General features: G+C 49.9%; 1 protein-coding gene across 1 annotated transcript in view; it reads right to left on the bottom strand.

Annotated features, from left to right (window-relative positions):
- PAX5 (paired box 5) overlaps positions 1–23,033 on the bottom strand; it is a 185,388-nt gene that overhangs the window by 113,880 nt on the left and 48,475 nt on the right. Inside the window, exon 6 of the mRNA XM_082402370.1 lies at positions 5,627–5,802. Within this exon, the coding sequence (XP_082258496.1) occupies positions 5,627–5,802 (176 nt within the window). The remainder of the gene's footprint in view (positions 1–5,626; positions 5,803–23,033) is intronic.

The raw sequence follows: 23,033 nt of genomic DNA on the forward strand, positions 1-23,033 counted from the left end.
GAAGAGCTGGGATTGAGGTTGTGAGCAGTGGGAAGCCACGAGGGGCTAGTATGCGAGGATGAGCTTCAGGAAGAGAAAGCCAACAGTGCAGCAGGGACAGGACAAGAGGCAGGAGCCCCACTGAAGGTTGTTTCCAGGAGAGCAGACTAGTCCAGGCTACAGACTCGGGGCCCTTCAGGGCACACTGCCCCCAAAGCAAAGCCAAACCTCCTCACCTCCACCTTCCAGCGCTCTGGGGTTTAGGGCCCTCCTGCTTCTCCAGCCCCGTTGTCTCTGACTTTCTTTCACTCAGCCCATATTCCAACCACCTAGACCGGCCTGCAGTTCCCTGCCGCACTTGCACTCCTCCATGCCTTCATCCGTGCCGTTCCTCCTGCCTAGAATGCCCTCTCCAACCAACTCTACCTTCTCCACAGAGCTGGATTCTGCCCATCCCTCAAGGCACAGCATGAATGACACCTCCTCCAGCAAGCCTTCCCCCATTCTTAGCCTGGCACACCTGTCTCCTCGCTCCCTTCTCTCCCCACCCTCTCTCCTGGAGCTCCCTGAAGAAAGAAAGCATGCCCACCACCACCTCATCGTTTTCTCCACAGTCCCCAGCCCTTTTTCTGACTCAGGGAGGGTTCAAGCCATCTCTGATGACCAAGCTCAGTCATGCTCAGAAACACAAATCAGCCCCTCCCCAGGAGGAGGATGCCCACAAGAGTAGGCAATGCTCAGCCCCAGGCCCACCAGCCTGGAGAAATGCCACCGTTCAGAGGGCAAAGCAGCTTATGAGAGCAGGAGGCATTTCTGGTGACTTCTCTGTTAGACAAGGGACAGGACTTCTCCCGGTTTAACCTTCCATGACCTTTGAACTTCCTGAGAGGTCAGCAGCACATCCCCCTTCCCCAGCTGTCTTTCTGTCTCTGGCCCGATGGGAGGGAGGGCCCTGGGCCTGTTCCATTTTGCGCCCGTATTGATCTGTTGGCAGCAATGGGCTGGATAATTAGCCAGGAATTAGGGTTTCTATTACAGCCAGGAGGCTGCTCCAGCTGATTTATCACCTGAATAATTTACTGTGATTGAAAGGAAATTAAAATGAACTCCATTTGACAACTGTGAGCTTTTATGGGCTTTAGTGAAGGCTCAAAAGCCAGATTAATAGCCTAGTGTTGGTTAATAGTCTGCCGAGAGTAAATACGGCAGGCTGTGCTTGGTGGCGGCCTTCCTGGTGGCCAGAGGAGGGACCAGCTCCCGCCAGGAGCTCAGCACCCACCACAGTGTCAATGCAACTTTTACTGAAACAGATGCCACTGTTCGAAACACACGCACACGTACCACCCACCGTTCTTTCCTTTTTTTTTTCTCTTCTTCTCTAGGTGATTTTTACTCACTCCACGTGTAGGGAAAACAGAATTGCTTTTTCAATAACTATTTTGAAAAGGAAGTGTTTCATTGCCCCAGGAGTGTGTATATATTAACCCCTTCCACCCAGGGACAAGGGTTTACTAAGTTCCCTCATAAAAGGGAGAGGCCTGGGACTTCTCTGGTGGCGCAGTGGTTAAGAATCCACCTGCCAATGCAGGGGACATGGGTTCAAGCCCTGGTCCGGGAAGATCCCACATGCCGCGGAGCAACTAAGCCCGTGCGCCACAACTACTGAGCCTGTGCTCTAGAGCCCGCGAGCCACAACTACTGAGCCTGCGTGTCACAACTACTGAAGTCCATGAGCCTAGAGCCCGTGCGCCACAACAAGAGAAGCCACCGAAGTGAGAAGCCCGCACACAGCAACGAAGAGTAGCCCCCACTCGCCGCAACTAGAAAAAGCCCGAGCACAGCAATGAAGACCCAACGTAGCCAATGAATAAATAAATTTATTTAAAAAAGGGAGAAGCCTGGGCCCACCCACCCAGGGCAGATCTTGGCAGGAAAAGCAGCCAGGTGAGGGCGGGCTCTGAGATCGTGGAAGTGACAGGCGGGACTCCAGCCTGGCCCTGAAGAGGAATGTTCTTCCCTTGGGCAGTTAGGGGTGGGTGATTAAGGAGGACTTGACCACCCAAGCCTATGGCAAGAATCTGAGGGTTCTACAATGACCAGCAGACTCTAGCTGCAAAAGGCCAGTTCTGAAAACCAGCCAGTCAGAAAACTGGCCCCTAGAATTGTTTGGGGACATGGAGGCCCATGTAACCATCTTGCACAAGATGGACAAAAGATCTTGAGGTCAGATTCCAGCTCTGCATCCTCAACAAGTCCCCTTTGGGCCTGAAAATGGGGTGAACAGTCTGGAAAAAAATGTTCCAATCGCAAAATGGAGCTCACAAATCTTGCTTAACCTGTGTAGCAGGCAGTTACACAGAGAGTCCGATGAGAGGATGGATGTGAAAGACCTTAGATGACTGTAGAGGATCACACATAGGTGAGGAGGATCACTGCCGCTATTGTTAGGCTATTGCTGTGCTGTTGTTGTCACCATCACAATTACTACTGTCCCAGATATGGCAACGGAGGTCCAGAGAAAAAGTGACTTGCCCAGCCGGGCAGAAGCCGGTCTCAAGTCAAACTCCCCCATCTCCAAGGCCGGCACACGATCTTTCTTCCCCACAGACTGCCACTAGACCGTGGAGACCAGATGCTCACAAACGGAGGAGGGGTCAGTATCAGCAGACAGAGCTCTGGGCCCCTTCCTGGCACCGCCACCACACACTCTGGGCCCACAAGGCAAGGTCGCCAGCGGGCACGAGGGGCTCAAGGAACCCGTACCCTTGACGCATCCCTTACCAGCCTGTGGCCCCTTGCTCGGCCGACATTTGTCCAAAGTGACTGGGAGTGGGGAGCAAGGGTATGTCATTCATAGTCCAGTGCCTGCGTGTGTGCCCGGCAGCCCCGTGGCCTCACCTCCCGTCTCTCCTCATTACGCCCCATTACGGGGAGGTGAAGCAGATTAACCAGAAAGCACTGAGTCAGTCATTATCCTATCGGCAGGCCCTGCCTCAGAACCCACGCGGTCAGACAGGCCCTCAGCGTGTCCACGTCATTCTGAAGGACACTGCATGGCCAGACTGCTAGAAACAGAGTTTGTGATTCAGGTCTCCTCCCCTGAGGCCCACCTCTACATGGGCCTAATGACCTGTCCCCTAATGTCGCCTCCTCCATGACTTCCTCCCTGTGCTCCCAGCAGAGGCAACATCTCCATTCATCAGGGTCCATAGAACCTTCTCCCTCACCTAGGAGGTTATGAGTCCATGTCACACTGCCCCTGTGCGGCTGGAGGCTGAGCTGATGCCTGATTCATCCCGCCCTCCCTGCCCTGGGTGCCGGCACTGTGCCAGGCTCACAGCCAGCATGTAAGAAATACGCTGGATAAATGAGCATCTGAGCGCCTGAGCAAGTGAGTGAATGGATACCTGGATGGACTCCTGTCACATACGAAGCCCTATAGTCTGCCCAGGCTTCCAGGGCATTCCATGCTGGATGAACTATGATTAGGCTCTGAGTTTCCATGAGAATCACATGAAACACAGGGAAACACAATCCCTAACACCTAATGTGTTAATTCACCTAATGAATTAAGTAAATAAGGGCTTAATAGAAATGCCAGAGGTTTTGTGCAGAGGTATGGCCCTCACTTGCTGGGTGACCTCAGACAAACCCTATCCTTTCTCTGGGCCTCTAGAAAATGAGGGGGTTGATAGCTTGCTTCTTTAGTCCCTGCAGGCTCTAAAATTCTGTAATATTGTCAAAGGTTTGCAGGTAATTTTTCTCCCAGATTCTGGAGGGAAATGTAGGCCTCATCCAAGGAAGGTTCCGGGTTGAGTTTCTTTTCTTTCTCCTCCTGGGTCAGATGGAATGTGGCTTCGGCCATCTCTCCGAAGGGCTCTGAGTGGGAGAGGCTGCCTGTGATGGAAACAGACTCCCTGAAGCCCAGGAACTAGAGCGTGTGAGATCAGCTCTTACCAGCACACACGACTATGTCATTCCCAGAGGAGGTGTCACTCGACTTGCAGGAGAAAGACTGAAATCCTGAGCACAGTCTACGAGACCAGGCCCAGCTCCCCAGAGTCTCCTCCCACCCTCCCCAGCCCACTCCCTGAAGCCCAGCCACACTTTCTTTCCATTCCTCACTCCTGCCACACTGCCCCTGACCTCAGGGTCTTTGCACTCGCTATTCCCTCTGCCAGGCACGTTCTCCCCACCACATCCCTTCGGGGCTCAGCATAAGCCATTGTGGCCTCCAGGCTGGCTCAGCATCTGCTTTATCCCTTTAGAGCACCTCAGACATCCCCTCCTCAGCGCCTAGTGCATCTGTAATCCGTGACCCTTTGAGTAATCCTTCTTTACTGTGATTCTTCTACACATCTGTAGGCTCCCTGAGGGCAGATCCAAGCCTGTCTTGTTCACTCATGTACCTAGTGACTGGCTCCATGCCTTGCACATAATAAACACTCATCAGTGTTTGTTAAGTGAATACATGACTTGCTGGGTGGCCTTAGGCAAGTCTCTTTGCCTCTCTGGGCCTCAGTTTCCCCGTCTGAAAACAAAGTAGCTAGATGGTCTGTGAGAGCCCTCATAGGAACTGCACAGAGACAGCCAGACTATCATAGGATGGTGGTCCCTGAGGCCTTGCTCACTCCTCCCCGTCCAAGGTCCCCTCCAGCACCTATTCTCTCCACAGGAGCCTGTGTTGCAGCCTATACTGTTTTGAGTGGCTCTTTGGGAAAACTTCAGAAGCATCACCTAATCAGCCTGTAGAGGAAGCTCAGCAGGCCAGTCCTCCCCACGAGGACCAGCCAGCAAGTGCTGGGGAAAGTTACTACTCACAGGCCTCTGTGACTCACCCACCAGGTGGGAGCTCTCGGCAGGCAGGAGCCAAGTCTGAGCCACCCGTGCCTGCGAGGTATAAGCCCAAAGCCTGTCACAGACGGGGCACCAGGAAACAGTCTCCTGAATCGAATCTGGTACTGGGGGGACCTTATCCAGGCCCCAAGAGCCTCTCACTGGGCAGAGCCTTTCTGATGCCATCTCTGCAGCCACAGGCAGTGACTGCTTCTCGGCCCAGGTTAGAGCAGGGAGCTGCTCAGCAAGGGATCATCCGGCTTCCTTCCCTCTCTTGCAAATGACCCAGCTGCGAGTTTGTCCAATGAGACACTTCCTTATTTCCAGACTCTTGGATTCAGTTCTAAAAGCATGACAGGACAACGTGACGAGAAGGCTGACAGTAGGGGACACACCAGTGTCATCATAACCTGGTTTATGGCGATACGGTGCTTACGTATTTCCACCTGCACCCTGACTGACAGGATAATGACCCAAGACCACCTCAAGTGGCCTAGAAGATCATTACACCACCCTGTGCAAAGAGCCCTGGGAAAAGACACCACCCCTCAGCAATGGCAGAGCAGCCAGACACGGCAAAACCCCCCGCCGGCCAGAGAGAGGAGGCACCAGGGCAAGCAATTGCAGATGCCCCAGACACATCCTCCAGACCTTGTGGGATGCTGCCACTGGCCACGTTTGGCGGAGAACGAGAAGCCCGGCTCTGAGTAGAAGCTGGCACTCTCACCCACTCCCCACTGAATGTCTTTGGGTGGGTCACCCAGGCCTGCGTGCAGGTGGCAGGTGTGGAGGCAGCGAGTCGGGGGCATACCTGCTCGGGCTTGATGGGCTCTGCGGTGGTGAAGATGTCCGAGTAGTGCTGCCTCTCAAACACGCGGTCCAGCACCTCCAGCTGCTGCTGCGTGAACAGGTCTCCCCGCATCTGCTTCCGGAGGAAATCTCTGCCCGGCAGTGAGTGACCGTTCGGCACAGGAGACTCCTGAATACCTTTGATGAGCATGAGAGAGGAGGGGTGAGTGCAGGTCACGCAAGCTGCTGGGGAAGACATGTCAGACCCTGGATTGGGAAGAGGGCCTGAGAGACCCACGAGCCCAGCTCCTCCCTTGATGAGAGAGGAAACAGACAGGGGTTCAGACAGGGGGGTCTTTGGCCAAGGTTGCCCTGCTGGTTAGGCCAGAGCCAGCTTCCCACAGTCACAGGCCAGGCCCTGCATGAAGCATGCGTCATTGTATCTAATCCTCACAATGAACCCTATGTAGATGGCATTATTTCCCCCATTTTGCAGATAAGAAAATTGAGGCCTAGAGAGATTAACTGATTTGCCTGAGGACTGGAGATCGGGTTGACTCAGAGGCTTAACCACCAGGTGCCACCACCTCTCCTGCTCTGAAGATCCCCTTGGAGGTATAGTTTTTTTCCCAGAGCTGACGCCCTTCCCCGGAACAACTGCCACCACATCATGTGACCAGCCAACAAAACACTGTGTTAGGAAGGCTGTAAGGAAACAGATGCTCTCACACAATTCTGATGGGAGTCTACTGATCACACACCTGTGATGGACAATTTGATAAAATCTATCAAGATCACAAATGCAAGTTCCCTTTGACAGAGCAATTGTACCTCTGGGAAATTGTTTTATAGTTAGACTTACACATATGGGAAGTAATATATATGCAAGGTTCTAGTAGCAAAAGACTGGAAACAACCCAAGAGTTTATTTGTAGGAGCTGGTTAAATAAGTTATGGTATGCTTACACAGTAGAATACTGTATGGCAACAAAAAGGAAAGAGGATTCCATCTGTGAATTGATATGGAAAGATCTTCAAGATTCATCGTTAAATGAAAAATAAATAAACAAGATGCAGCACAGCATGTATAATATACAACGTTTTGGGCTTCCCTGGTGGCGCAGTGGTTAAGAATCCGCCTGTCAATGCAGGGGACATGGGTTCGAGCCCTGATCCCGTAAGATCCTACATGCCACGGAGCAACAAAGCTCATGTGCCACAACTACTGAGCCTGTGCTCTACAGTCTGCGAGCTACAACTACTGAGCCCATGTGCTGCAACTACTGAAGCCCGTGCGCCCTAGAGCCCGTGCTCCGCAACAAAAGAAGCCATGGCAATGAGAAGGCCATGCACCGCAACGAGGAGTAGCCCCCGCTCACCACAACTACAGAAAGCCCGCGCGCAGCAATGAAGACCCAACGCAGCCAAAAATAAGTAAATAAAATAAATAAATTTATCAAAAAAAACCATATACAACGTTTTGTGTAAAAAAGGAAGAAAATAAAACTTTACACACATTGTGTGTGTGTGTATGTGTATACACACACACACATATATGGCTCTGGAAGGCAGCACGAGAAACATTTAGAGTGGTTACTCATTCAGGGAGGTAGGAGCTAAATGGATGGAGGCAAAGGGGAGGGAGACTTTTCAAAGCATGCTTGTTTTGTTTTGTTTTGTTTCGTTATAGAACTTTAAATGTATTGACTATTCAACAAAATGTAAATTACTAAGAAAGCACAGGATTAAGTTCTCTATGGGTTCTGTATTGTTAGCTCTTCACCGTGATAATGCCTACATTTCAGAGAAAATACTAGGAATTATCAATTAAAAATTAAATGGGTTGAAATATCTTTCATGAGCTTTGGGCTTGACCCATTCAAAATGAGAGAAAACAAGGAGGATGAAAGATTCCAGTGAGGAAATGGCCTGCAGGACCATCATTCCCCAGGGCCCTCTGGGACCGAGTTGCTCGTGCAGGGCTGCCCAGAGACACTGCTGGAAGCCAGGCCCGGAGGTGAGGCCTGCCTTTGCCACTGGGAAGCCCCCGTGGGAAACCAGTATGTGTCAGATCTCTCCCGGGCAGGTGCCCTTACCCAAGGCCTTGCCCAATCCCCCTCCCACCCCCCACCCCGCCAGTCCACTGCCACCCTAGACTTCATCCATCATGTCAAAACCCCACCCATGTGAGGAAGGAAGCCGAACCAAGGAGCTTGAAGCAGTGGGATACTGTGTCCCTGAGACACTGCCCCAGGTTGGTGTTTCCCCAACTGTCCTACCCAGGGCAACTGCAATACAGGCTCTGACATTTGAACAAAGACACCAGCTTTGGGTGTTCACATGAGTGCTGGCCTTTCAGAGTCCTCCGTGGCGGCTGACAGCTCAGAGCACCCCAGCATCCTCGACAGGAAGGGCCTTTAGAGGTGGCTTAGGATGCCCCTGAGAAAATGGATCCCAGATCAATTTTGCCCCAAGAGGATACCTAAGCTTGGCTGTAGACTGAATGACCAGACACCCCAACGTGTGGGCCAAGGAGGGAGCAGGTCTCTCTGGTTGATGTCCCCCAGTCTAAAGCCTGAGGCCCTCCCCTGGAAGCCTGTGACACTGGCCTTCCACGAGACAGGTCCCTGCTCCTGCCCACGGGACATCATCCTCAGAGACCCCTCCTTCGTCATGGCCTATATCCATGGGGGTCATTCCCACAAGGGCACCAAGACTAGCAGGATGTGGGAGCTCACGGCCCAGCCTGTGTCTGCCCAGCAGTGTTCTCCCATTGGCTGGCATCCACCAAGTAGCCCATGTGTGCACAGGTACACACGCACACACACACACACACACACACACACACACACACACGGGAAGGAGGCTCAGCTGGCTCTGGCCAATCATCCTGGCCCCGGTCACTCCTGCCAAAGCTTGACCTTGGCCTGGGTCCCCAGTGCTCCCACTGAGTCTCTCCCTGTCAGAGAGACCACGTCCACTTTTAGGAGACTTTTCCCTGTCCACCAACTTCACTTATAGTCCCCAGCCCCCATCCTACCAGCCAGACCCTATTAAAGGCTCCTTCCTATCTGCCAGCTCCTGACATCTCCTGCCAAGGCTTCTCCCTGCTGAGCCCCTTGGGCAGTGCCTGCCTCTTGCCTCCCACTCAGGCTGCCCCCTCAGACACTCCACATCTCTGCCCCTGGAGGAGGCCTCTCCCTGGCAGCCAGCCGGTCCTCCCGCTGATGTCCTCTCCCATGGGCTTCACAGGCTGGGCTCTGTGCACAGCTCAGGGCTCTGGAAAGGCAGAGCTGCACCTCCGCTGAGGAAGCTCTGAGGAGATGGCTTGGCTGAGGGCTCCTGTGGGCAAGGTCACTGTCTGGTCACCAGGGAGACCCTGGCACAGAGTTAAGGCTCGGGGTACATGCTGACTCAAGTGCATGCACTGCGGGTCCTTGGAGGACCAGCCCCCCGCCCAGGACACCACACATTCTTCAGCACAGGCAGCCGCGCTGGGGCCTGCTCTGAGTCTTCCAGAAGGAAGGCTCACCGCGTCCCACTCGGGCCTTCTGACAGTCAGCCGCAGCACCATGGGCGGAGCCCGGGAGAGTGTCCAGGCTGTCTTGGTGACCCAGAGACTCGGGATGGAGGACTGGGAGCTGGGAAGAGGCACCTCTCCAGGCACTCGGCCCAATCCTGACCCCTCTGACTGCTCCCGCCTGCCAGCACCTGCACCTGCTTTCTCTCCTCGGGAAGGAGGTGAAGTCTACCTGCCACTTTGCAGGTAGTCTGTCATTTCCTTAAGAAGGCCTGGGGCACTCCTAAACGTACAATCATTTATTCATTTATTTAACAGATATTGATAAAGAGTTTACTCTGCACCAGGTAATATTTTAAAAAAACAAAACAAAAAACAGAGGATACAGTGATGACCAAGACAGGCCCCTCTTTGCAAAATAGAAAGGGCAGCCCACTTTAGTCAAGTGCTCACACAAACAGATATGATTACAAACTGTGATAAGTAGGAAAAGTGCCTAGAAATATATTCAAATGGCCGTGTGTAATGACCTCACGGGGAGGAGTCAGGGAAGTCGCCCAAAGCGGAGTCATGCTCGAACTGAGAGCAGAGGACAAGATGTCAGCAGGGCAAAGCGGGGGATGGGAGGGGGGGTGTGCCAGGCAGAGGAGATGAAAGGGACAGAGGGAGTGGGAGGAAGAGACCCCAGGAGACTCTGGAGCGGCAGGCAGGGGTCCGGTCAGGCAGCCACAGAGGCCACAATAGCCACGGAGGTCATCTGAGCCTCGCTGGGGGGAGGGGGGGCCACAGAAGGGGGCTGGGGAGGCAATCGCCCTCCACATTTCTCAGTCCCAGGGCCTGAACTGCTAGTTCCTGTAGATCAGGCTGTGCTTTCTAAACCCTGCTCCCAAGGTCTGGAAAGACTAGGAACTGGCAAGATGAATTTTACATTTGTGCACATTTGAAGGTGATGCCTGGAGTCAGCCTGTCAGCCACAGGTGATCCACAGAGCCCATATGGAAGGTAAATCACTCCTCATTGGCGTGTGCCCTGTCGCCAGGACAAACACTAATCATGTGCACGCATGCCGCCTCCTCTAGGGTGTCTTCCTTCATGCTTCAGTCACTGCTCCACCTGACCACTTTCTCCCTCATCTTAGGAGTCAAGCCCCTGGGCCCTTCACTCTCACATAGCACTGTTAGCTACCTTGGGGAGAAACACCACAATTAATTCATCTCTGTCTCCTCCACAGAGAACATCTGTGGAATAAACAAACAAATTAGTAATACCACCTTCACTCCGCAGGTCTGGCCTGTAAATGTCACAGTCCCTCCATTTGACCCATTCATTCATTCGTTTGTTCGTTCTTCTCTCAACCAACCTTAGAGAGCAGGCGCTGGGCTAACGCTGGGCATAGAGAGATAAGCAAAAGCTGGCCCAGCCCTGTCCTCATGGAGTTACATCCAGTGGAATAGGCAAATGTTAACTGAAAAATAATCAGACCAGTAAAGGTGCAAGTGTCAACCAAGACAAATATTCTGACAAAAAGGCTCATGGTTCTCAAAGGCCAGGGACATGGCTGACCCATCTCTGGGTATCGCAGACAGTGGGTGAGCATGAGCCAAACAGATTACATGCAAAGAGACGGCTACAAAAGTGAACACCAGAAAATCACACCCTGTACAAGGACAGGTCTGAACCTCCAGGCCTCCAATGGACGCTTCCATAGCGTTTCTCATCCACAAAGGTGCTGCCTCACTTCAATGGAGAATGTGATCTTGGAGACAGGCTCCAGAAGCACTCGGACCCATTGTATTCCAGGGAGAAAAATCTGAACTCACAATGTGAATGGTATGCTTAAATATATGGACAGACGTGGGCAAAAGTACAAAGGTATACAGGGGGCATGGTATCTTTAAATCTTTTTTTCTACTCCAAATCAAATAATATGTAATAGACCCAGTGCTGGGCTTAGTCAACCATGGCTCGTAGAATTAACATTCTGGAAGCTAGCTTCAGGGGAGCAAGGGGCAGGAAGCTCCATCTCGGGGAGCAGAGAAATGCTGGCTTTAAATTTCAGGTTAAACCAATGTTATTCACAACCTGGCTTTGAAGCTAAAAGCTTTACACAATCGGGTCTGGTCACGCAAAGAGGGAGGAAGCAAAATAGCCTCAGATTCCCATCTGTCAAGAGAAAGCTGTCTCCTGTGTGTCTTAAAAGATCATAAACCCATTGCGTTTTCTTCAGAGCACAGGAGATTCAGGGGTTTTGCATTTTTCTTGGAGGGTTCTGGTTTGTTTCTTTAAAAATCATCATGTACTTTATGTCTGCAGATGCTCCCTGGGAAGAAAGAAAATAAAAACAAACAGGAATCTCCATAATTCCTTCTGGCATCATGGCCTTTGGGATGCAGCCCCAGCTGGAGGCTCCAGAGCCCAGGAAAGGAGGGTGGAGCTACTGGGTCAGTCTCTGGCCTTTCTCAGAGTCCCATTTCCCCGCAGAGCCCAGCCCAAGCCAGAGCCCTGACACAGCCTCCTTTATCCTCACAGTTGCTCCTCAGCATGGCAGGGCAGTGGCAGGGCCCAGTGGGAAAAGGGTTGGGAGCCAGCAGACCTGGGTTCTAGCCCCAGCTCTGCCCTTACTTGCTGTGTGAGCCCAGACAGGTACCTCTCCCTCTCTGGGCCTCACATGCCCCATCAATAAACTAAGCAGGCTGAGTCAGTTGTTTCTAACCATTTTCTCCTCCAAAAGCCACCGAGATTTTGTCTACTAAATAGTATTAAATGAGCATTAACCTATTTTTCCATTTTGGTTGTTTGTGCAGTCTTTGTAGGGGACATCCCCCCAATATTCATTCTACCCCTAAATGATGGCCAAACCTACCCAGGAGATCCCATTCTCTTTGCTAATACTTACTTTAAGAATGGACATGTGAGGAGAGGGGGCCCTTGGAGGGGGCTTCTAGGAGAAAGTCAGAGACAGGAGAAATCTTTTTTTCTTCACTGGGCTGCATTCACCCTTAATCTTTTTGAAATTGTGAAAATAACTCCCGTGCCCCACCCTTACCCCAGGCTCTGAGGTCTTCTCCCAGTCTGGCTGGCAGTGCTCCAAGGAGGCTGACTTCCAGCCAGTTTGCTGCTTCTGGACTCTGGCACCCACCATGCTCACAGCCCTGCCTCCCCCAATGAAGACAGGGACAGAGCCAGGTCTTGGTGGGTCATCTGCCACAGGAGTCTAGAGCCAGGGAGGTTGGGAACATTGAACTGGTGTGACCTGGGGCATTTCCAGCTAGGGTCAGGTGAGTCCAGGGAGCTTGACTATGGGTTACAAAAGGGGGGGTGAGGGTAGACAGGGTACTTGTTCTGGGGCTACATCAGCAAAATGCCCTGCATACCACTGAAAGTGAGAGAGCATCATCTGTCCCTAGCTAAGAATACAGGGGTAATGACAGAGATGGTGGGGAGCACAGGCTCTCCAAGCCCCACGATCTCCCACTGGATAGAACACTGCTCCGTGCCAGGGCAGAGCCAAGTTATTTTCGCATCCTTAAATTTCATTGATCCTCAGAACATCTGGGTGAGGTGTGTAGTCTTACCCCATTTTACAGATGAGAAAACTGAGGCTCAGAGAGGATGAGTAACTGAGATCACTCAGATGGCACTTGGACCTCAGTCTCTTGTCTGCAGATCCAGTGCTCTCTCCACTTCCCTTTACTCCTCAGGTCAGCTACTAAGACTAAAGCCCTCTGTTTCCTCATCTGTAAACTGGGAACAATGGTAAGCAGGACCACCTCTAGGGCTTTTATAAGGATTAAATGAGATCATTCCTGTGACACACTTAGCACAAAGTTAGTGTCCAAACACCGTAAGCTATTGTCATCATCATTTACATCAGGAAAACCTTCCAAGGCTGTCCCATGACAAAGCCCAAGCCTCCCAGGCCTCCATGACCTGCCCCTCCAGTCAAGGTCACCCCTGTAGTCACCCCCCAACACCATCCCAGTAAGCTACTCCTCATTCCCCAAGTGTCCCTGATGCCACTCCCTGACACCACTGTTCATTCCGTTCCCTCTGCTGACTCACCTTTTACCCCTGCCCATCAAAGGCTCAGCCTCTCTGAAGCACAAGGCTCAGTTAATCACCCTATCTTCTAGGTCTCCTCAGCAAGTTGCATGGGCCACCACTATTATCCTGGATTTCACTCCTCACAACCCACCCTGTGAGGTCTATCCTCTTGGAATCCCCATTTTATTGCTGAGGAAAGTGGAAGAGATAATAAGTAACTTGTTCAAGGTCACATGGCAGAGCACTTGCACACCTTTGAACACGTCTTAAGAGTCAAGCTGAGCACCGTGATGGATGTGATACAGCATACTAGGGAGGTTCAAATCCTCACTCCGTCTCTTACAAGCCTATGATATTTGAGAAACTTCTTTAACCTCTCTAATCCTCAGTTTTCTCATCCATAAAATGGAACAATACATAATGATACATGGGGTCAATGAAAGAATTGAATGAGGATATATGTAAAATGCTTAGCATAGTACCTGGCACGTAGTTAGTACTCAATAAACCTGAGCTGTTTCTAGGATTATCCCAGTCATACCTCGTTTTATTGAGCTTTGCAGATAATTGCATTTTTTACAAATTGAAGGTTTGTGGCAACCCTGCACCAACAAATCTATTGGTGCCATTTTCCAACAGCATTTGTTTGCTTCGTGTCTCTGTGTCACATTTTGGTCATTCTCGTGATAGTTCAAACCCTCTACCAGCAAAAAGATTATGACTCACTGAAGGCTTAGATGACAGTGAGCATTTTTAGCAATAAAGTATTTTTTAATTAAGGTACATACATCATTTTTAGAAATAGTGCTATTGCAGACTTAATAGACTACAGTATAGAGTAAACATAACTTTTATATGCACTGGGAAGCCAAAAAATGTGTATGACTCCATTTATTGCTATAGTTGATTGACTGGGATGGTATGGAACCAAATCCGAAATTTCTCCAAGGTATGCCTGTATTTCTTCCCTTCCCTGCTAAGAGTATAAGCTCTCTGAGGACAAAGCCCACGTCTGGCTCACGTCAAGCAAGGGAGATGCTAATCAATGTTTGTTGACTGAATGAGTGACCTGGGAAGACTTGAGGGGTTGCAGGTCCGAATGGTTCAGGGGAACTCAGTAATAGGATAGTGTCTGGCATCATCAGAGAACTCCAGAGAAAACCTTTGGAAGTGACCTCCATTATATCAGTGATCCCGGAGGAGAAAGAGTGAACCAAATAAGAGTTTATGTTCTATGTTCTAAGAAAGAGCTGAGGCAATTCACAAAATTTTAAACAAGAGGATGATAAACTACCAAAATTCAGTTGAGCGCTAAGCTTCCTGGTGACACACACCAAAAGGAAAACACAGCAAGTCTCATAGTGCTCAGAGCCCAACAACAACAACAAAATGCCATTAATTCTTCTACACAAAATAATTCACAGAGCTTCTCTTCTCTGCATGGTGTTTTGAATGATTAGGGTAACTCAGAGATGACTAACAACACAGAGGTGCGTCCTGGAGGAGGAAACATCAGAGCCAGACCTCAGGTAAGGGGAAGGGACAAGGTGCTGGCATAAGGGGATACGATTCCAGGCCCAGACAACTAACTTCAGTCGGCAACATTTCTAGAGCATCTATGTGAGCCAGGCCCTGTGCTGGGGATCAGGGTGGCAGGGCTGGAAAGGTCCCACGGCAGCCCAGAACCAAACTCAATGTTCCGGGTGATTTTATAAATGCCATCCTAAACCGGGGCAGCACGCTGAGAAAAATCAGAGCAGCATGGAGGAAAATTCCATTGGAACGACCATTATTCAGCCATTAGTTTCACTCAATCTTTCTTCTCGGGAAGGAAAACGCAAAATTGTAAAATTGCTGAATACGTTCAGGTTCGACCAGGGTGAATCTGATTGTGCCGTGTGTTACCCAATGAGTCATAGGCTGTCAGTGAGGGAAAGACCCCAAAGGACTGATGATTCCACACTCAGAAACTGCAAAGGGATTTGTTTGGGGCCAGAAGGCAGGTCCAAGGTGAGCTGAGCCTAGGAACACATGAGGCCCCTGATTCCTGTTCCAAGCCTCATGGATCCATTCATTCCTGAGCAGCATGCACCAAACTCCTGCTGAGTGTTTGGCCCTGCACTTGGCACCTGAGCTAGAGAGGTAAGTTCTAACCCCTGTCTTCAAGTGGGGGACACAGACAAGTGAAAAGTCCCAATGCAGTACAGTAAGCCGCCCTGAGAGCCAAAGGCAGAGAAGCAAGCCTGAGAAGCAGAGGCAGCCGTGGGAACAACACGGTAGTAGCCACTCCTTATACAGAGCTTACTCTGTGCCAGGCACTATTCTAAGCAATTTATCTGTTTAATCCTCACAACAACCCAGTGATGTCAAGTCTGTTATTGCCCCCTCCCATTTTACAGATGAGGAAACTGAGGCACAGGGAGGCACAGGGAGCACAGGGAGCACTTTGCCCAAGGTCACACAGCTAAGAGATGGACGAGCTGGGATCCAAACCCAAGCAGTCTGGCTCCAGAGTCTGCTCCCGCCCCTACACTAAACCACTCCACTTAATCCAGACTGGGAGCAGAAGTGATCCAGAAAAGTCGCCTGGAAAAGATGAAGCCCAAGTCTTAGGGATGAGTAGAAAGGAGTTAGCCAAAGAAAGGGGCAGTCAAGAAGTGCATTCCAACCAGAGGGCACAGCACATGCAAAGGTCTGGAGGCACAAAAAAGCCTGGTGCACCAGGGAATGGCTATAAGTCAGTAGGTTTAGAGGGCAGGAACTGGGGGAAGGGGAGGCAGTAAAGTGTGCAAGGCTCTTTCCTCCCCATTTAGCGGCCTGGTACTATTATCTATTATCCAGAGCGTAATATATACTCTGATGTACAAACAGTACAAATACAGTATTGAAGCTCCCATGGTGTTGGTATGAAGAGATGGGATTTCTTTGTGCTTAAATGAATCAAGATGACCTCAAAGAAGAGGCAGGAAGGAAGTAATACCTTATGCATTTCCACAGGACAAGTCTGTTCTCTCTAATCCGTACTGTCCAAGTCCATTACCTCGTACAGTAGTACCTAATTACTCCACCTTACAGAGAGATACGCACACTAATTAGGAAGGATGTTAACCACCATAGTGAAAATATTCCAAAGCAAATGAAATACTACTAAGAGCAAAAGGGTGATTTGTTTCTGTGAATTGTGTTTTCAAATGAGATCAAAGAATGCTAAAGGCTTCGTTTTAATTATACCTAGAAGGACTTCTCAGGCATGCATCCCTTTTTCGGCTTTCATGCACACAGCAGTCTGTCCCCATCCCCCACTGTGCAGAAATAAATAAATAAAAGGGTTTAAAATCATATTTACTCTGATATCTTTGCATTACCCCCATTTGAGTTTTTAAATTACTGTCTTTATTTTTTTCCGAGGACAATATAACTAAAAAGAAGGTTCATATTTTGAAGTGTATCTATCTGATCATTGCACAAATGTTTTCGGGAGAAATCACTATATTTCTCCAAGATGGGTATGGGTTTTGTCATAGATCAAAGTGAGAGGGAGGAAAAAAGATAAATCATCAGAGATCCAAAAATACTTTTCATTTGGAGAAGATATCAGGCCATTTCGATGGGGCTGATGGAGTCCCTGTTCTGTCTCCATTACCCAAGGCAGGCAGCCCCAGCCAGGAGCCAACTACCGAGATTATATTCCCCATAAGATGGTCCCCAATATATATATATATATATATGATCTTCAACCTCTATTGATTGACCAATTTCACAAGCAAAGACTGGTGAAATGAAGCTGAAATGAACATCATGCTTTAACTCATTGAACCTATCAGGCCTGAGTTAATCTCACTGTCCACTGTCTCTGATAGAATTCAATTGATCAATCATGTTTCGGTGATAGTACCATTTCACTGGCTTATTGCTTCTTCATTTCAGAGCTTGACCTGTTAGATATACTTGGACTGGCTTGACTCCTCTTGGATACACAGAGATCAGCCTCTGTCTGCCAACGTGTGTCATCTCCTGTCCCAGCTGAAAAGAACTCAAGAGGCTTTTGTGTAAATCCGTGGTGTGTTTTTCCACCAGACATACACACATGAGTGGTGGATTTATGATGGCATGGAATTGAAAAAGCACAAATTATAAGAGAGGCTCTTTATTCTGCACGGAAGCACCATCATTCCCTTTTACATAGCTAAATTGAGGTGCTTGGGCTCTGTACTCAGCGGGGGCATGTTCTTATATTGGCAGCTGTATGCGCCCAGACAGAGTAAGGCACATGTGGAAATGGTAACAACAACAACAACAAGCGCCACTCCTCAAGTATACATTCACGCTGACCTTTCACATTCATCAGCTTCTCTGATTCTCACCATAACCTCAGGAGATGGGCAAGAGATTATCATTCCCATTTACAGACAAGAAAATGGGCTCAGAGAAGGGCAAACGGCTTGCCCAAGGTCACATAGCAGAGCTATCAGGCCAGTTGAGCCTGAGAGCCCTGGTATCTCAGCTCCTGAGTGCCTCTTACCCCGCTGAGGCTGACCTCCAGGCAGTTTCAGAACTGTGGAGTCATTTTGGGTACACCACTCTGTCCCTGACTACCTGGACGAAGGAAACGACCTCCAAATTCGGTTCAGAGAATTTTAGAGCTTACGATGGATTCTAAGATCAGCTGCAGCGTCTTCTACAGCTTAGAAACTGAGACCCAGAGGGCAGAAAACAGTTTTCCAAAGTCACCAAGACACTCAGCATCCCAGTCAGGACTCAAGCCTGGATCCCAGGCCCTCAGCCCAGGATTCTTCATGCTTTCTCTCAACACGTCCCCTGATTCACGCCCAGCCAATGAGCTCCTATCAACAGAGAACCTCATTCTCCACTCTCAACATGGCCCCATGTGCTGCTTTGGTTCCTTCATGGCAGTTAATTTAATTTTCCTAACTGCAAGCTAAGATGTTGTGCTTTGGGAAATCAGGGCACAGGGGCTCCACCCGGCTGTCTGCCTGGGGGAGGAGGCTCTTGGAACCACAAAGCTGAGCCCAGCATGCAGGTCTCTGGAGGAGGCCAGGGCAATGACAGTTTGCAAATAAGCCTTGCATCTGCTTAGAGCTGGCAGAGTCTGCAAACACACTAATGGACTTTCCTCTGCCCACAGGGAGCTGGGGAGAAGCAATAAATAAAGTAGGCGCCTCTGGGGGGAGCCATTGCTGAGGCCAGAGATGGGGCTGAGATGAAGGGCTTGTTGAGGGTGGGGGAAGGGCTTCTGGGACTCACACTGCATCATGCTGCCCCCCCTCCCCGTACACCTTCCAGTAGCCCCAGACCCTACCTCCCAGATTCCTCAGTCTGTATTCCAAATAGTCGGGCCCTTGTCTGATTACATCAATACAATTACAATTCAGTCCAGACACAGAACGGCTGTGGGGTAGAGGGGCTCATATGGTTGCTGTGGCCACAGAGTAGAGACCCTCTTGGAGGGGGATAAGAAAAGGCCCAGAGGCCAGATGGAGGCCCTCACCCAGGAAAGAGCGCATGGTGGGCATGGCTACCCAGGTTCAGGGGCAGGTCCAGGAGACGATGAAGAGGGAAGTCTGCCAGAGTTAGAGACTCACTGGTGGTGGAGGACAGAACACACCCCTGAACTTCCCTGTTAGACGTTCCGGGCTGCCACCCACTGATGCCCCATCTCACTGAGAGCAAAATCCATAGTGGGTCATGGCTGATAAGACCCTACTGTATCTGGGTCCCCTGGCCTGCAGCCCCACCTTCCTAACCTCCCCTCCTCCCACCCTCCTCCCACTTACTCTGCTCTGGCCACATCGGCCTCCTTGCTGTCCCTCAATCATGCCAAGCACACCCCTGCTTCACTCAGACCTTGCCATGTGCTGTTCCCTCTCTCTGGAACATTCCTCCCCCAGTACCTGTTTGGCTCCCTCCTCCTTCCCCTAGAGTCTCTGCTCAAATGGCATCTCATCATTATGACCACCCTCCACAAACCAGCATGTACCCTACCCCCGGCCCTGCTTCATTCTCTATCTCCTTACCCAGCTTTGTGGTCCTCCAGAGCACTTAACAACATGCTGTTTATTTTCCTTATTTATTTATTCTCCCTCATGAGAATATCATTCATGAGGGCAGAGGTTTTGTCTGTCTCGTTCATTGCTGTGTCCCCAACACCAAGAATAATGTCCGGCACATAGTAGGCGCAAAAAAAACACTTGTGGAATAAACAGGTAAAAGTGGATATTTCACTGAAAGTGAAAAAAAAAAAGCAAAAACAAAAACAGGTACAAAGGAGACAGCCACAGCCACTCCTTGGCAACCTCCCATTGTGAAGGAGTGCTCACTCCCTCCCTGCGGGCATCTGATGAAGCGCCTTTCCATGCTTGGCCTAGGGCTTGGGAGACAGAACTCCCTCAGGGAAAACAAAGGGGGCCACCAGGCCTTGACCATCACTGAGGTTGCAGTGCCCAGCTCTCAGTCAGGAGCCAGTGAATGGATGAATGACTCCCCAAGGGGGAGGCCCGGCCTTGGAAGAGTTTAAATGACAAAGATGGTAGTGTACCAGGTGCCAGCTCTGGCTCTGCCACTTGCCAGCTGTGTGACCTTACACAGCACATCTCATCTCATCTGTGCAATGGGGTCAATAAATCCTGCCAAGCCTGCAGCACTGGGTCAGAGCAAGCAAGCCAGGGGGACCACAAATTGAGACAGTATCATCTGCACGGCAAACATCTTGGGTCAGCCGATGAGGACAGGGAGTGAGAACAGGAAAAGGGAAGCCATTTGCCTAATTAAAAAGGACAAGGTGTGTTCAGAGAGGAGCACCTGGCTAAGCTGCACCCTTTGGTTCAAGCATTCATTCATCTTTTGCTGGTATTCCGACCCCAAGCATAGTCCTGTAAGGGGAGCCCATTTCCTAGCAGGGGGAAGAAGCCTAGAGATGGAGTTAGGATTCAAGCATCGGAAAGTACCCTACGAGAGCACTGAAGAGCAGACAGTGGGCGCCAAGAGACAGAGTCTGTTTGGTGTTAGGGGTCAGGGAGAGGGTCAGGAAAGGCTTCCTGGAGGAAACAGTTGGCATTTGAGCCAGGATTTGGACTTGGGGGCATGAGAGAGGAGGCAGAGGGTATCCCAGACAGAGACAAGATGTAGGTGGGGCTCTCACCAACCGTGGTTCCCTGGGAGCTTGGTACCCATGGAGGAGCCCCAGATGCACATCAGGCCATGCTTCTCTGTCTTCCCAGCACAGGGTCCTCCACACAAAATGCACAATATATGCAGATTTTGCTTTTTCACAGAGTCACAGAACTTCCCAAAGGAAGAGACCCCAAAAAGAAACTCATTTGTTGCAGTGGATCTCAACAAGGGTGATCAAATCAGAGGAGATTTTGGAAATCTGTGACTTACTGTTATTTGGGGAGGAGTTATGGCATTTAGTGGGCAGAGCCAGGGTGCTCCCCAGTCCGGGCCAGTGAAGGATCGCCCTGCATCTCACACATCTTTGGAATGATTCATCATACATTCAAGTTGGTGAAAACTCTCTTTATAAATATTTGAGCCATGAACCTAACACTATTTTACTTATATACACAAACTTGGTGTTTTAATTTACACTGAATTTTCCAGGAATACAACCATCACATAAATTGAGGGAAGATTATGCTTTGCTTTGGTTGCAATTTTATCAAGACATGTTCACAATTTCAGAAAATCAGTTTGCTGATGGCAACACCACCAGAGGTATTTGTATTGCCAGAAAACGCAGCTGTCCACATTTGTAGCTGCCGCGTTCATGGTGATTCTACGCATAAGTGCAAGCAACTGACTACTTTATTATGTCTTCTGGTGTAATCAGGCCTGAGCATTTACATAATGAAATACATCATTTAATTATGATTTTATTTTTCTTTCCCTTTTTTGTTACAATTGGGGCATTATATTGATTTTTAAATTATGTGTATAGGTAGGTTATATTTTCTCTAAATTTCATTTTAGGATAGCAAAGGAAGCACTACAAAATACTTGTTTTAAAGAGGGGAGGATTTAACAATTTTTAATTTGACAGCATTTAAACTCACTGTATACGATTTCCAAGGTCCCTTCAGCTCTGCCAATTAGGACTATCTCATATTGAGACTATCACCCTAATCTGTCTTTCTGAAAAAGGGTGTCTTTGGGTAGAGAAAGAGTTCTCCAGACCCCTTCTGAGGAACAGGAAGACAGGTGCCAAAATTAACTATAAAATAAATGTACTTCCTCAGGCATGAAAAGTAAGAGCTTGTTCCTAAAAGACAACACTGGATTCCCCCTCTTCTTTTTTAGCAACCCAATTCCAGATACAATAATCCAGCTAGGACAGAGCCAAGAAGGGACCCAGGTTCCACAACAGCTTCCCCCTCCTGCCAGGTCTTCTCTCAGCCAGCTGCATCAAGGAAAAGAGCAAAAAGCCAGGGGAAGAAAAGACACCTTGACAAACCAGTGCTCCTGCTGCCCTGCAAACATGCAGAATGAGCTTTGGAGCTCGGAGAGCAAGGGAGGTGGGACTAAGACCGGGTGAGGTGTAAGTGCAGGGGAGGGATTGCAGGGTTGGGGGGGTTACGTGCTACTTCTGCCATTAACAGAGTGATTAAGTGCACAGGCTCTGAAACCAGACTGCTTGGGTTTGAATCCCAGCCCTGCAACTTACTAGCTGCATGACCCTAGACTGATAATTTAACCTCTCATCTTTTCCATCTGCCAAAGGGAAACAGTAATAGTACCTACATTTCTTAAGGCTGGCGTTGTACACGGTGCCTGTCACACAGTGAGTGCTTCAGTCTCAATGTCAGCTGCACTGGTCACACTGCAAGACTTGGCTGGGAGCAGAGACCTGGGTCCTGCCTCCATCTCCCCTGTGGACAACTCACACTCATCTGGTCCTCAGAGACCATCAATTCCAATTCCCCCATTTTACAGACAAGGACACGGAGGCCCAGAGAGGGGAAAAAAATGGACAGAGCTCACACAGCAAACTAGCGTTAGATTCCCAATCTAGACTCCTTCCACAACATCGTGCTGCTTCTTAAACACACTAAGCATCAGTTTGTACATTTCTGAATAAGAGTGGTTGTCACAGGGTGGCACCAAGGATCACTGAATACAATGACGGGGGGAAAGTCCTCAGAGAGCCCTTATTAAGCCTGTGCCAACTCAAGGAATTCAGGCCGTTAATCAGCACACAGTAGGCGCCTGACACATATTTATCACGTGCATTGTACTATCTTCTCTCACTGGTCAGTAAGTTCCCCAAAGTCAAGGGCCTTTCATATCAGAGTATCTGACACATGGCTGCTTCTCAGTAAATATTGGTTGAGTGAATGAATGAATGATAGTGTGCCTGAAAACAGAACTAGAAAGGGGGGTGGGGTGGGGGGAGAAAAAGGAACGCTTTGGTTCTCTAACTAGAGGGAAAGCAAGAGATTGAAAAGAAGAAAGAAATGCATCCCCTTATCCACTCCTTCCACATCTGTGCTCTGTGCCAGTCCCCAAGCTGGGCGCTAAGGGAGCAACTGGGAGGAATTGGAGGTGGTCCCTGCCCTTGGAAGTCACCAACCGATGGGGGAGGCAGAAGAAGGCTGCAGAGACTCAGAGGTGGCCATGTGGCTGGCAGCCTTCTCCGTGGGGACAAGGAGGGCTTCCTGTGGGAGGTGCCACGCCACAAAGAATGGGGATAGAGACAGGGGACAGAGGTGGAAGGAAGGCCCTCTCTCCAGAGCAGAGGGCACAGAGACAGCATCACCACACGTGATGGGCTGATATGCAGCCCTGAATTTGTCAAGCCATGCCCCGAGGGGCAGGGATGCCTTTGTGTCTTTTTCTACTTTTCCACTGG

Source organism: Balaenoptera borealis, assembly GCF_965194805.1.
Source record: "Balaenoptera borealis genome assembly, chromosome: 8".
NCBI classification, from domain to species: domain Eukaryota; kingdom Metazoa; phylum Chordata; class Mammalia; order Artiodactyla; family Balaenopteridae; genus Balaenoptera; species Balaenoptera borealis.